Source organism: Balaenoptera ricei, chromosome 18 (assembly GCF_028023285.1).
Source record: "Balaenoptera ricei isolate mBalRic1 chromosome 18, mBalRic1.hap2, whole genome shotgun sequence".
NCBI lineage: Eukaryota > Metazoa > Chordata > Mammalia > Artiodactyla > Balaenopteridae > Balaenoptera > Balaenoptera ricei.
This window is the reverse complement of record NC_082656.1, coordinates 75,338,599-75,354,266: the sequence shown is the minus strand read 5'-3', so window position 1 is coordinate 75,354,266 and position 15,668 is coordinate 75,338,599. Positions and strand designations below refer to the sequence as shown.

At 40.8% G+C, this 15,668-nt stretch overlaps 1 protein-coding gene across 8 annotated transcripts in view; it reads right to left on the bottom strand.

The window, feature by feature from the left end:
- The window catches only part of TPP2 (tripeptidyl peptidase 2), a 68,134-nt gene that overhangs the window by 48,411 nt on the left and 4,055 nt on the right, over positions 1-15,668 (bottom strand). For 6 of the 8 annotated variants that reach the window (XM_059902699.1, XM_059902697.1, XM_059902694.1 and 3 more), the window contains exons 2-5: positions 13,303-13,431; positions 3,922-4,017; positions 2,071-2,175; positions 1,019-1,075 (exon numbers count right to left, since the gene is read on the bottom strand). In XM_059902699.1, coding sequence (XP_059758682.1) covers positions 1,019-1,075; positions 2,071-2,175; positions 3,922-4,017; positions 13,303-13,431 — 387 coding nt within the window. The remainder of the gene's footprint in view (positions 1-1,018; positions 1,076-2,070; positions 2,176-3,921; positions 4,018-13,302; positions 13,432-15,668) is intronic. The other 2 variants (XM_059902700.1, XM_059902693.1) reach the window with 1 other exon arrangement.

Below are 15,668 nucleotides of genomic sequence, written 5' to 3'. Positions count from 1 at the left end.
ACACAGATTAATAAAAGTTAAATGTGTACATAGATCTATACAGGCCAGTGGTCCTTGACCCAAGCTGCATGTTAATTAAAACTCCTGAAGAGTTTTAAAAATGCTTGCCTCCTCTGCAAGGTTTTGATTTAATTCCTCTCTAGGGCACAAGCACTGACAGTTTTTAAAGTTCCTGATGTGACTCTAATATGCACCTAGGGCTGAGAACCACTAATACAATTCCATTTCTTATTAAGAAATGCATGCATTAGAAGCCTAAATAGACATTTCGCCAAAGAAGACACACGGATGGCCAACAGGCATGGGAAAAGATGATTAGTATCACTAATTATTAGAGAAATGCAAATCAAAACTACAATGAGGTATCACCTCACACCAGTCAGAATGGCCATCATCAAAAAGTCTACAAATAATAAATGCTGGAGAGGATGTGGAGAAAAGGGAATCCTCTTACACTGTTGGTGGGAATGTAAACTGGTGCAGCCACTATGGCAAACAGTATGGAGATTCCTTAAAAAACTAAAAATAGAGCTACCATATGATCCAGCAATCCCACTCCAGGGCATATACCTGGAAAAGACGAAAACTCCAATTCGAAAAGATACATGCACCCCAGAGGTCATAGCAGCACTATTTACAATAGCCAAGACAAGGAAGCAACCTAAATGTCCATCAACAGATGAATGGATAAAGAAAATGTGGTACATATATACAATGGAATATTACTCAGCCATAAAAAGGAACGAAATAATGTCATTTGCAGCAACATGGATGAACCTAGAGATTAACATACTAAGTGAAGCAAATCAGAAAGAGAAAGACAAATACCATATGATATCACTTACATATGGAATCTAAAAAAATGATACAAATGAACTTACTGACATAACAGAAAAGACTCACAGACACAGAAAACAAACTTATGGTTACCGAAGGCAGAAGGCGGGAGGGATAAATTAGGAATTTGGGATTAACAGATACACATTATTACACATTAAATAGATAAACAAGGACCTACTGTATAGCACAGGGAACTATATTCAATATCTTGTAATAATCTATAATGGGAAAGAATCTGAAAAAGAATATATATATATATGTATGTGTAACTGAATCACTTTGCTGTACACCTAAAACATTGTAAATCAACTATACTTCAATAAAAAAATTCATTAAAGAAAAGAAATGCATGCATTAAAAGAAAAATTCAGAAGGACGAATGTCAAGTTGTTGTTACCATCCCTGGGCGGTGGCATTTCAGAGGCTTTCACTTGCTAAACTTTACATATCTGTGTTGCCCCAAAGTTTCTGCAGCCACCACTCATGATTTTCATAATAAACCAAGAATTATTTTCATTTTATAAACTGATTCACAAAAATATAACGGCAAGGATGTTGAACAATGGGAGCTCTCGTACGCTTCCTGTGGAATTGGTACGATCACTTTATAACCCATCAAAAGACAGGGACGAGAATTTTCAAAATAGGATTTTTCATAATAGCCAAAACCTGAACACAAAGCAAGTATCAATCTGCAGAATGGATACATAAATCGTGGCCCATCAATTATATAGCAAGGAAAGTAAACTACTGCAACACCCCACACATGGAGGAACCTCACAAAAAAACAACGAACGAAAGCAGCTACGCATAGAAGAACACACACTGTATGAGTCCATTTTACAAAGTTCAAAACAGGTTAAAGTCATCCGATAAGTGTCGGACATCAGGATGGTGGCTGCTCTGGGGAGGAAGCAGCAGCGAGTAGGAAGAGGCAAGAGAGGGGCCGGGGTGCTGCATATAGGGGGTGCTCACTTTGTGACAATTCATGACAATTCATGACAATACACTTAGGAGTCATGCACTTTTACGTGTGTGTATTCTATGTGTGTTAAGAACTTTCAAACAGTTGATAGATACATATATAAACTGACTTCAGGAAAAATAAGCAAAGAAAAATTAGTAAAAGCAAACAACTTAAAACTTGTGAAAAAGAGTCTATTAATTCTCTAAGAACTCTTAATTCCCTGACGACATGGTAACGTTTAAATAAAAGCGACTAGCACCAACTTGGGAAGGGCAATTGTTGGCAACGTCGAATTCTTCCTGCTTTCGACAGGCTTCTGCAAGGGCGACTCTGTGAACAGGGTCCCAGATTTTTTCCTTCCGTTCTTTCTGCAAAGACCGAAAAATGACCTTCCGATGAGGTTGACAAATATTCAGGTAAACCTAGACAGTCATTTATAGTTGTTATGAGCTGTGATGCTATACAATTCTCCTATAAAGGTTAAAAAAATCATTTATAATCAAGCTGATAAAGCAATGGATCAGCTATAAAAAATTGATTAGTTAACTCACCACATCTAGGTTTTAAGAGAACAAGTTTACCAAGGCACAAACAAATGTATTTTTACACATCATATGTCCCAATTTAAATCCTTCCCTTCTCCAAGAATAACTAATACCATGTCAGGTAACTGACTGAAATCCCAGTCATTGAAGAAAGAGTTTATTCTGAACCCTTACAGAACTGGGAAATGCCTTCAGCCAAGAGCAAGCAGAAGACAGGAGTAAGAGTGCCTGCAGTTGCATTTTGATGGACCTGCCGGCTTCCTCAATCTCCTTCCTCTCTAGCTTGTTTTTTTTCCCCACCCTCGCTGACTTGATAGGGTTCTTTGCTACTGAAATTGGTCTTACTTTCATCTCTAGTGCCTCCCAATGGAAGTCTGCTAGTTAAAGAAATCCTTTCCAGTAAAATAATCAACTCCACTGAGCTAAGGAGGGGGATCCGCTTTAATTTAACCACTCTATTTGTATGTTAATTTGTACCTTAACACGGTTGATTAAATTTAATATAGTGCATAAAAATACTACGCATTTCAGCCTGAAATTTTAAAATAAAATAGTATCCAATAAAAGTTGAGTTATGTGCATTTAATTTTTGTATTTTTTTTTTCAGAATGATTGGAATCTGACAAATAAGTAAAGGTTATATATGTAAAGTACTGAGTAACTTCCTATGGTTCACTGACCCCTGGAGAAGCAAATCACAATACTAGATTAGATAAAAGGGCCCACAGGTCTTACCCGTGAGGCCCCTCTGCAAGGATCACATCTTGTTTTATAGTTGAAACGTGTATGGGCTACTAGTGTCAGCGGTCCTCTAACGCAGCACTGTCAAACACGGCAGCCACTAGACACATGTTGCTATTAAAACTTAAATTTTAAAATATTACATAAAATTAAAATTTCATTTCCTTAATCATACTAGCCACATTTCAAGTTCTCAATAGCTACTTGAGGCTCATGGCCACCATGATGGACGGATAATGAACATTTCAAACCTTTCCATCTCACTGAAAGGTCTATTGCGTTGTCTTAAAGCAGGCTCCTTCTCTTTCAATTCACAGTTCTTATCTCTCTAATGACAGACTGTGTTTCCTATCCTTCAGCTGCTTTAGGTCTGAGTAATTCTTTCCCTAATACTGAATGATGACTGGGATCAAGAAAGCTAGGTAAAGACTAAGAAAATGGGACAAATTACCATAGAAACAATAGCAACGGGAATAAATAAGGCAATCCACTTTAAATCGACTGTCTTTAACTTTTCTGAAGTTAAAAAAAAGTCCTTCAAAAATCCAATGAAAGCATATCCCATCTCCCAGAAAAACACAAATACACAGAATTTGAATATAATTTCAAGGTACTCACAGATTCCCTAAACTTATCCATATATCCAAGATTAAGAACCACGAATGCGTGACATTCCATTGAACAGAATCTTGCTTTAAGCAGTCACCATTTGAAAGCCTCCCAGACCCCCCAAACAATTAAGTTAGTGAGATTTTAGGAAATGTTTTTCTTCAGTATGAATAAAATTTGAGGAAGAAAAGAAGTCACTGATACTTGATCGCACGTTACCTGTATTCTTTCCTTGAGAGCCTTTGGATAGAAATCGTAGCCGTTTTTTATGCCAATGTGGTATCTGCCTGAGGGATTTGTCCAGCTCGCAGGAATCTATAAAAGATAAAAAGTAACTTTCTCACTCACTAAATGCTTCCCAATTCCAATAACGTAGCACCGGGGAAACAGGTATTCGAACGGCTCCACTTGGATCGGCAGGCTCACGTGTTAGAGCAACGTTTCTAATATTCTAAGTTGCCACTTAGTATCTCTCTGGCTCTTTTTTTTCCATCAATGAGATGGTTTAAGGAGAATATCTTTCATTTACACAATGCTTTATAAAGTGCTTTCAACATCACATTAAACCACTAAGATCTTCAATTCCCAAGCATCAAGGACACCTCACCTCCCCCTTCGCCACTCCACTGCCCATCAACCGGGGGAGGGAAGCAACTTACAGAACCTCTCCACCCTGAGATTTCCCATTAAGAAAAAGAACTTCACTCTGTCCTCTATGATACTACAGGGATATGCCCAGATACTAAAAAAAAGAGCTCCTTGAGTTCTTAAGAAAAAAGTTCTATAAAATCATGTTAATTACATATAACATCTTACAATAGTCTTTTCCACTATCTCAAAGTATTTAAAAATAACAGTTCCAGCTTTTAATTAACAGAATGATGTAAAGAGTATGCCCAGTTTACAAACGGAGAAAGCAAAGAAGCAAAAAGAAATTAAATTGCTGGCCCAAACAACAGAAAGGTTGAGAAGAAAACTGGAATCTAGTTCTATCACAGAGACAAAAACGTGGTGGAAGGGATATGGAATTTAAAGTCAGATACACCTGGCAGTGCGCCCAAACTCTGCCACTAACCAGGTGGGACCTACAGGCTTCTGCTCCCTCATATGCAAAGGGAAGAAAATAATCTTTACCTCCCGATTTGCATGAATAGTAAGACGCATGAACATCAACCAACTGGAAATGTCAGTCAAGACAATGGGGACCCTTCATACTCTTTGTCATCACAGGACCCATGATCACTAAAAACAGCTTTTAAATGCATACAGATTATGAAGCTGAGCCATCAACCACTCAGAGCTGGTGGACTGACCAGTGATTCTTACTTGTGCAGGATCTTTAACCGACTCATCCCCAAGCCCCTGTTCGTCAAATTATTCCCCAGGTAGGAAGCCTTTGGAGGAAATTTTCTCACAACTAAATAGAAGAAGACAATCATTCACAGAACTTCAAAGATGTACTGACTTTAAAAAGCATGCATATCAGTAATCTTTTCTGAATCAACTGGATGTCTGGAGTTTGTGAAATTTCAAATATGTTGGCACACAAACTAGTGCTTTTCATTCAAAACTTATCAGCCTTCTTTAGAGAACAGAGATTCTTAACTCTAACATTCCTGTAACAGCCCGTGACATAACAACAACAATAAATAAAGCACTGCAACAACAAAAAGGTAAGTAGTCACTAGCTGGCAAATCCAAAGACTATTTCATCACAGGTGTCTCACGACACAGGTGGCTTTGTAACCCTACGCTAGCGACAATGTCTTTGGGCAAAGAGATTACAAAAGCTGTGAAATGCCAAAGGATTAAATGGAGTAACTAATTAAAATGACTGCAAAATAATCAGGTGTTAAGACAATCACAATTACTTAAAATACGTATATAATACAATAAAAATAATCCAATAGATATAATTTATATTTAATTAAAATGAGACCAAATTCTGCAGGGTCCATGAACCAGATACTTCTCAAATCACTACTATGTATTTGTATTTCCTCAAAGTAAAGGCAGACTAGTTACTTACAAAAATTGAGCTAAAAAAAAAATCAGAAAATAGAAATTATGTATAATGATGGTTCTGCCAGCTAACCTTAACCAAGTTAGAGTGAAGCTAACTTTACTCTGAGGCAATTATCGAGTATGTCATTTCACATACTTGAGTATTTCATAATATGAAGTTACTTTTGGTCTCTTTTAAGAATCAAAGTGCTTATTTTGACCATTTTAAGCTGCTCTCTCTAAAAGAGTTTTAATTACGTGGTAACTACAATGTGGTTAAGACCGATTTTCAAACGAGAAACAGAATGTCTTTAATTTCTAATTACACCTCATTTCCCTGACTCTTTTTTAGAGAGAGGATGCTTAACGAATTGATGGTTTTCTTCACGAGACAAGTGTCATCATGAGTTGGTTAACGTTCCAGGCAGGAAAATCTGAGTTTCTGCCTCAGAGCTGTACTTCAGCCTCGTCAGCCTCATGGTCCTGCCAGGACACATGGACCCTCCTTCCTTCAGCTATCACTGCATCTAACTACAGTGCTAAACCCGGCCAAGGCATTCACGGTCTCTGGGCTAACCGCTTTTTTACCATGTGAGGCTAAATATCGATGATTTTAAAAAATGACTTCAAGTTAAATGTGGTAAAATTTTAGAAAGCACTGTGCTCCCTTCCAAATGCTACTAAAATTAGAATAAGGAAAAGGAAAAAACCAAAAACCCAAAGGACAAAGAATGGGCCATGAGGCTTTAGAAGCCAAAAGTCACCACATTTTGAAAGTTGCAAAGTAAAAAGAAGGCCCTGAAAATTAGTGGGGCAACTACGGAATTTTAATACATGGTGTTGGGACAAGTGGGTCTTCAGATGGCAAAAAGGATACAGGACTCCTATTTCAAACTAAGCATTAAATCAATTCCAGGTGACTTCTAAGAACAAATATGAAAAGAAGAACAATGAAAGTTTTCAGAAAATAAATATGGGAGAATATCTTCATGATTTGGGGTCAGGAAGGATTTTTTTTTTTGCTATCAAATACGATTTTAAAAAACTCAAAGCAGTCCATCGTATTTACTCAGACATTTTGCTTCTTTTGCTAGTGCTTCATTTCTGCTGCTCCATGTTTTCTTCCTGTCTGAAAAGCCTCTTTTTACTATTTCTTAAACGTGTATCTGCTGGCTATAAATACTCTTAGATTTACCTTATCTGGGAATGTCTTTATTTCACCTTTTCCCCGAACATATTTTCACTGGATATAGAATTTGCAATCGACAGATCTTTTCTTTCTGCACTGGAAAAATGCTGTACCACATCCTTCTGGCCCCCAGGGTTTCTGAGGAGAAAGCTAAAGTCATTTGAGTATCTTTGCCATCTATACAATGGGTCCCTTCTCTCTGGCAATTTTCAAGATTTTTTTCCTTGTCTTTCATTTTTGGCAATCTGATTAGAATGTTTCTGGGCATGAATTTCTTTTGGTTTATCTTACCTGGGGTTCACTCAGCTTCTAGAATTGGTAGGTTTATATCTTTGCCACACTTGGGAGATTCTCTGCCACTATTTTTTCAAGTATTTTTTTTTTCAGCAGCACACTCCTTTTCCTCTTTCTTGGGGTCTGATGATGCAAATATCTGCCCATTTGTTATTGAGCTACAGGTTCCCAAAGCTAAGTTAGTTATTTTTCAGTGTTTTTCTCTTCATTATTCAGAACAGATATTCGCCATTGGTTGATCTTAAAGTCCACTGACTCAGACTCCTCCGTCATCTCCATTCTGCTACTACATCCACCCAGCGATGCTTTCTTAAAATTTCAGTCATTGTAAATTTCAGTTCTAAAATATCCATGACAGTGTTTTTACAGTTTCTATATCTTTGCTGAGTGTATTAGTTATTGCTGTGCTATAAATACGACAAACTTTGTGACTTAAGAGAACACACTATTTACAATCTTACACATTCCGTCAATCAGAAGCTGGCACAGCTTAGCTGGATCCTCGACTTGGCTTCAACCAAGGTGCTGGCCAGGGCCCTACTCTCATCTGGCACTTGACTGGTGATGGGTTTGGCGGAGTTCGCTTCCCTCTGTCTGTGAGACTGAGGGCCACTGATTCTCACTGGTTGTCAGCTGGAGGAAGGACTTCTTAAGACACAAAAAGCCCCAGACAAAAAGGCAAAAGATTGATATCCAACTACATCAAATTTAAGAACTCCTACTCATCAAAAAACATCATCTGGAAAGTGAAAATACGAGTACAGAGTGGGAGAAGACACCCGAAACACATGTAACCCAAGGACAGGTAATCCCACAAATCGTACAGTAAGAAAACAACAGACAACTCAGTATTAAAAACAAAGGGCAAATGAACTCGAAGAGTCACTTCACAAAAGAGGAAATCCAGGGGCTTCCCCAGTGGCGCAGTGGTTGAGAATCTGCCTGCCAATGCAGGGGACATGGGTTCGAGCCCTGGTCTGGGAAGATCCCACATGCCGCGGAGCAACTAGGCCCGTGAGCCACAATTACTGAGCCTGCGCGTCTGGAGCCTGTGCTCCGCAACAAGAGAGGCCACGATAGTGAGAGGCCCGCGCACAGCGATGAAGAGTGGCCCCCGCTTGCTGCAACTGGGGAAAGCCCTCGCACAGAAACGAAGACCCAACACAGCCATAAATAAAAAAAAAAAAAAATTAAAAAAAAAAAAAAAAAAAAGAGGAAATCCAAATGTCTAAGCAACATATGAAAAGGTGCTCAATCTTATTAGTAATTAGAGGAATGCAAATTAAAACCACAACGTGATACAGCTAGATTCCCAGCCTATAAGCAAAATTTTAAGTGCCTAAAAACACCAAGTGTTAGCAGTGCAACTATTAAAACTCCTATATACAGCTGGTGGAAATGTATTTTAGTACATAAACACTTGGAAAAACTGTTCGGCATCACCTAGTAAAGGTGTATCTCTATGACTCAGCAATTCCACTCCCAAGTACACATCCTAGAGCTATCTGTACATGTGTGCACAGGATCTGTCTGCAAGAATGTTCTCTAAAGAATTGTTAGTGACAGCTCCAAACTGGAAACAACTCAACTGTTCCCCAGCAGAATGGACAGAATGTGGTACATACAAACTATGTCACAGGCACAGCAATGAAAGTCAACACATCATCGCTCCAGGCAAATCATGGCTGAATCTCATGAATCCTGCAAACACCCAGGAAAAGAAGACATGAAATGACACACAAACGAGGCCATTCAATATAAAGGTCACAGTAGGCAAAACTAACAAATATATTCCATGTATCCACATAGAGGTGGTAACACTGTAAAGGAAAGCAAAGAAGAGATTATCACAAAAGTCAAAATGCACTGGGATCTGGAGAGCACAGAAAGCTTCTGAGGCCTGGCAACGCTCTCGGTCTTACCCGGGGTGGATAAAATGGCATCCGTTTAAATTACTCATTAAACGGTACATGTGTGCTTTGTGCACTTTTCTTCTTGCCTGTACAGTTTACCATGAAAGGTGTTATCCTTCTATTCACTCTTTTGCTTCTACCTGCTCCTACGAGTACCGCTGGCCGTAAGTAACGGACTGCCAGTTTCTCAAGACAGCTTAGGAACAGCATCCTTAGAGAATGAGACGGCAGGAATCTTCAACGCACCTAACTGTCGTTGATCTTAAACTGGCAGAAGAATTAGACATTAACCGTCAGCAGTTTACGGGCTATTTGGAAGAAGCAGAAGTAGAATACAGCTATTTAACTCACTTTAAAGCAAGGTTAAATCAAAGAAACTTGAAGACTTTACTGTGCTGCTTTCTGAAAACTGTGTACTAAAGAGTTCTGAGAGATCCCACTAGCTAGAATCCCAGTGACTAACAACATTATTCTTTTTAATGACTACTGCAAAATATGTGAACACCTGCACATGCTTGAAAAACAATTAACTGAACGTGTGTGTAGCTATGGTCTGTGTATGGCTGGAGAAGGGAAGTGTAACCAAGACGACGGCGGGAAAGCTGGTATGAGGACCACTTAGTCCCCCGCTGCCTACCCCACATCCTGCACGAAGCTGGCGAGAGACGGCTGGGATGGGAACTCTCTAGAGAGGCCTGTGGAGCAGAGGGGAGAGATGAGACACAGTGAAGAGTCTGCAAGAAATCTCCCCGGGTGCCTTTCAAGGCTCAGGTCCCCGGATGCTGACGGCCAGGCTTCTCTCTCACTCCTCCGCCCCCAAACTCCAGGCCAAACAGGCAAAGGTCCTCTTTGAGGTAACTGGGCATCTCAATGGAAAAAATATACCATATATGGAGATCCTGGGGCCTCCCATGATAGTATCGTGACCCTACAGTGAGACCCACACCACAGACTCTCCACAAGCAGAGAACTTCCAATCACCTTTCATGTGCCACTAAATCAGAGACAGCTGGGGTGAGGGGACACCCAAGGAAAAGCGCTCACGTCAAAAGCAAAGCACAAGGAAGAACAGGCAGGGGAAGGAGGAGGAGGGTCAGGAGGAGGTGAAGAAAAAAGGAGAGTAAGATCAGGAGGAAGAGTGAGAATGGGAGGAAGCAGAAGGTGAGTAAAACGAAGAGGAACAGAAGAAATAACGAGACAAAACTTTGCAAGACAATGATATTCTCACAGATAAAACGCTGTATACATGATACAAAAATGTGCTCTGAGGGAACATGAACAGACTTCTGCAATTAAAAATTGGCAATAGTCAATATATGAGTTAGAAGAAAATGTTGAGAAAATCTTGGAACTCTCTCAGGAAGGAAAAAAATCAAACAAAAGCAATGAAGAAAAGGTAGAAAACATAAGAAAATTGGAGGATCAACTAAAGAGGTCAGTGTCCACTTAACAGGAGTCCCAGATAAAAGAACAGCAAAAAAGTGGGAGGAAGTAACCCAAGAGACAATGCAAGAAAATTTCTCAGAAATGAAGGACCAGAGAGTTAAACCCTCTTCTACTTTTAATTCTACAGATAAAGTCTAACACTAGGGGGGAAAAATTAAGAATAAAAAGTATTTTAGCTTGTCATTTAAAACTCCAAAGATAATATATCAAAGCCTTAACCCTGGTTGAGCAGGAATTGGTGGTGAACTATGGAAAGGGGACTGAACTTTTCTTTAGAAGCCTTGTAGAAGGTTCTTTAAACAATGTAGACATATTGGATACAATTAAAAATTAAAGTAAAAAAACTCACTATACTGATGGGCCGAGAACAGTTAATAGCACAGCTAAAGAAATATATTACCAAGTTGAGAAAGGATGTAAATATCAATCTATCAATTTTCTGATCTTACTTCACAGCCATGTATACGATACACTAATTCTACCTTTAAGCACTAGTAACATTACAAGTGTGGATGGTTTATCTAGAGCATGGGCTACAACTATTCAAAAATAGATTTTTGAGATATTATTGATACTTTATATGATTCTAAATCTGCCTGACTTACTAAGAATGCTCTCTAGTTTCCCAGAGTACTGTAACTCATAGGAATCCCATGTTTCTCTTTGAAACATACTCTAAATAACAAGGTTGACTTGGGAAAGACAGGCAAAACTAGAGCAATTCGGATGTGCAGAAAGTCATTTCCCTGCAGTGTTTCTTTTTAAAGCATGTGGTGCCTCTGTCCGCTTGGGCGGCCGTAAGAAAATACCACAGACTGGGTGGTTTAGGAACAGACATTTGTTTGCTCACAGTTCTGAAGGGGCATGAGATCAGGGTGCTAGCCTGGTCGGATTCTGGTGAGATGCCCTTCCTGGCCTGCAGGCATGGCTGTCTCATGGTGTCCTCACAGAGCAGACAGCAAGCAAGCTCTCCCTTGGAAGGGCACTTATCAAGACGCTAATCCCATCACGAGGGCCCCTCCCTCATGACCTCATCTAACTAACGCTAATCACCTCCCAAAGGTCCCAGCTCCTACTACCATCACATTGGGTGTTAGGGCTTCAACATACGAATTCAGGGGTCACACATGCAGTCCACAACATGCGGAAAAAGAAGCAAAACTGGGATATGAATGCCTGCCATCTGCCTGTGACAGGCAGATTCCACCTTAGAGAAGGCGGAACTGTGAACGTAAGGAGATATTACTCCTGTGATTATGTTATGGGAAGTAATATGGCAAAGGTGAAGGGCTTTTTCAGATGCAATTAAGGTCCCTAATCAGGTGACTGAGTTCATCAAAAGGAGAGTGCCCTGGTGGGCCTGACCTAATCAGGCAAGTTCTTTAAAAGAGAGACTGGGGCCACCCCCGAGGTCGCAGAGATTCTCCTGCTGGCCTTGAAGAAACACGCTGTCATGAATGAATTCTCCCAACAACAAGGTGAACCTGGAAGATGATTCTGAGCCTCAGTTGAGACCACAGTCCCAACCAACACCTGACTGAGGTCTTGTGGGATCCTGAGCAGAGAACCACAAAAAGTCGCGCCCAGACTCCTAACCCACAGAAACTGTGAGATAGTAAATGTAGGAACGTATGTGGTAAGCTGCCGTTTGTGTTAATTTGTTGTGCAGCACAGAAAACTAATACACTGCCGTGATGATCTTACCCAAGAGACAAGGTCTAAACATGATTCAGATAGATGGTAAAAGATGGGAAGTTAAATATAGCTCTTTAGATACCTAAATAACCACAAATTTACCTTCCAAACTAATTCTGCTTATTGTTTGAAAAGAGTACTGAAACACAATCAAATTCTTGCCATCTAACAAACCCATTAGCTAATATCTCATGAACTGCTTTATGTTTGTTTCCTAATCTTCTTTCATGTTAGCTTATCCCAGCCTTTCTACCAAGTACATGGAATAAGACAAGGTCAGATATTTAAGTCCACAAATATTAAAGCCTAAATATTTCAAGTTCAAGTTCCCAGAAGGGAAAAGCAGAAGGCAAAACTACATTCTCATCACTTTTCCCACCTTTCCACTTAAATCTTAAAATTTTTAGAATTCAGCAGCCATACTGGGAAAAAAAAAAATCCCAATTCCAAGCCCACTATCAAACAACAAAAACAGTAACTTCCACCAAGATGGACCCTAAGGGTCCACACCACCTAGTACCCATGCCCTTGTAAAATCCCCTCTCTGTAAGCATGTGCTGGATCTACTGACTCACTTCGAATGAAAAGAACATGGCAGAGGTAATGGGCATCACTTCCAACATCATTTTATAAAGGGACCAGAGCATCCACCTGGGCTCTCTCTGACTGCTCACCAGGGGGAAGGCAGCTGAACGCCGTGAAGCGGCCGCATGGAGAGGCCCATGTGCTGAGGAACCAAGCCTGCCAATAACCACAAATTCCCCTTCCCCAGCCACATCGAGCCTTCAGATGAAATCACAGCCCTGGCTGACAGTTAGCAAGCTCAGGAGAGATCTTGAACAGAGGCACCCAGTTAAGGCACACCCAGATTCCCGACTCACAGAAACTGTAAAATAACAAATGTTTGTTGTTTTAAAGCATGAAGTTTTGAGGTGATCTGTTATACGGCAACAGGTAACTAATACCATACCATGAAATGTAAGGTAAAAACGTAAAATGCTTTGAGGTGATAGTACAAAAAAAAAGAAAAAAAGTCAATAAAAAGATAAAAGCTCCAACCTTAAGCACTCTTCCTGAAAGACCAATAATTTCACCATCTTTTGGCTCTACCACTGTAGCAGTGTTCACATCACCACTTCCTGTTGTGTCAATGATATCAATGATTTTCGGTCTTCCATCAGTTGTAACCTGAAAATTAAGAGACAATTAACATATGAATTACAGATTTTAGTTTTTATCCTTAAAGCAATGCCAGCTCCCGTATGTGTGTGTGCATGCACATGTACCCATACCTAAAATATCCTATAAAATCTGCATTCATTTTAAAAAGAGAACTGACTCGTTTTAAGCCAGAAGCCCGACAGATACTAACGAGAAGATTTAGTCACAGAAAACAGCACAGAATCCTTCAAGTGGTTTCACGTGTTCAGGTAGATACTTCTTGAGCTCTTACCACAGGCCACACTCTGTTAGGTGTCAGGAGTACTGCAATGATCAGTACACAGAATTCCTGACCTCACACGCTCTTTCAATCAGGGAAAGGAGACAGGTGGTATGGGGCTTTCAATACTAATTAGGCTGGTCAAGAAAGGTATCACGGAGAAGTTAACATTTGAGAAAAGGTCTGAAGAAGGTGAGTTTTTGGCTGGACAAAACTTTAAGGGGAAAATGTTTAATAACATTTCATTACTGGAGGCCACACTAACACTCAAACTTCTTAAATCAAGTTCAAACTTAGCACTCAAACTTGTCTCTCCCCAGGCCTTGCCATCTCAGGAAGCCAATACACACCCAGTTGCTCAGGCCAGAAACTTATAGAGTCCTCAGATTCTTTAGTTTATGCCTCACAGCAAATCTCTCAGGAATTCCTCTTCTTCTACCTCTGAGGTACAGTTCAGACCCACCTTCCCTTGATTTTTCACTGCTGGTGTCTTGAACCCCTCCGCCACCGTCACTTCCTGCTCATAAGGCGATGCCGGCTCCCGGGAGGCCCTCCACGAGCAACAGTAAAGCGAGCCGGGCCGTGCCGGTCCTCCAGTGAACACCCTCAGTGGGCTTACAGAGCTCGGGACCGGACCCGGCCCAGGGTGCCAGTCACTCCCGCCTCTGGCCACCTGGTCTCCTTTCAACTCCTCGGACGTGGCCACCTTCCTCCTGCCTCATGACTTTCTGCGCCAGGTCCTTCTGCTGGGAATTCTCTGTTTCTTCAGTTGTTCCACAGGTATCCCAGCTTCACCTTTCCATTTTCTAGTAAAATGCCGCCCCCTTCAGAAAGGCCTCCCTGATGGTCTCATTTAAGGGCCCATCATCCTAAGCCTGATTACTCTTTCTCACTGTACCTTGTTTCCTTCACAGAACTTAACTCAATTCGTAATTACAGTTTGTGGCTCTTTACCTGTTTGCACTGTCAGAAGATAAGGTCCATAAGGGCAACGGCTATGTCTATTTCATTCACCAAACTACCCCACACCTAGCAGTGCCTGTTAGGTACTCAAGGCCTATGGGATTGTTGGATGGCCTGACACGAATTACTTAGCATTAAGATTGATTTTCCTCAGCTCTGGTTTCTTGGCCAGCCCCAGACTTTCATCTGGGCCATGCTGACTGCTACAGCTAACAGTAATACTGAATATCCTCATTGTCTTTGTGGGAAAAACCATTTTGGGGCTCTTTCTGGGCTAGCTTTGCAAAGGGAATTTGCAGCATTCAAGATATACATGCTGAGTTACCAGCAGGAATCAGGTACGGAGACACAAAAAATACAGAAAAATGAAGACCCCCCCCCCCACCCTCAAGAGAGAAACAGGAATGTAAAAAAATGTCTATGGTGTGACAAGAGTACAGCCTTCAGATTCCTTTTCCACTCGGAGAATTCCCCCTCTTTAAGATGAAGTGTAGAGTCCATCACTAGGCGTCTTTCTGGTCTCACGCCCTCCTCCCCAACACCAACCGCAGTGTCCTCAGAGCCCTGCAGTTAAGGTGTACCCGAAAGGAGGCGGGGGAATTCACTATGTGGAGGAAACAAACACACGTGTTTTTTTTCCGACGAGGCAAAACAAGGTGGTGGCTGGTGGATCCCGGATCTCACTCCAATCATCGACCAACTGGGGGCTGACAGCTCTGTCAGGGGCTGCACAGCTGTTATTTTTATGTATGGTAATTCATCAGCTGAATGTTTATTTCTGGGGGCTGTCTATACTAGTAACAAGTATTCTAATATACTGAGAAGGCTCAAAATCATAATTAAACAAAAATCACTGCAGAAATCATACCAAACCCTGATAAAATTATGATAAAACTTAAATCAGGGGCTTCCCTGGAGGCGCGTGGTTAAGAATCCGCCTGCTAATGCAGGGGACACGGGTTCGAGCCCTGGTCCGGGAAGATCCCACATGCCGTGGAGCAACTAAGCCCGTGCACCACAA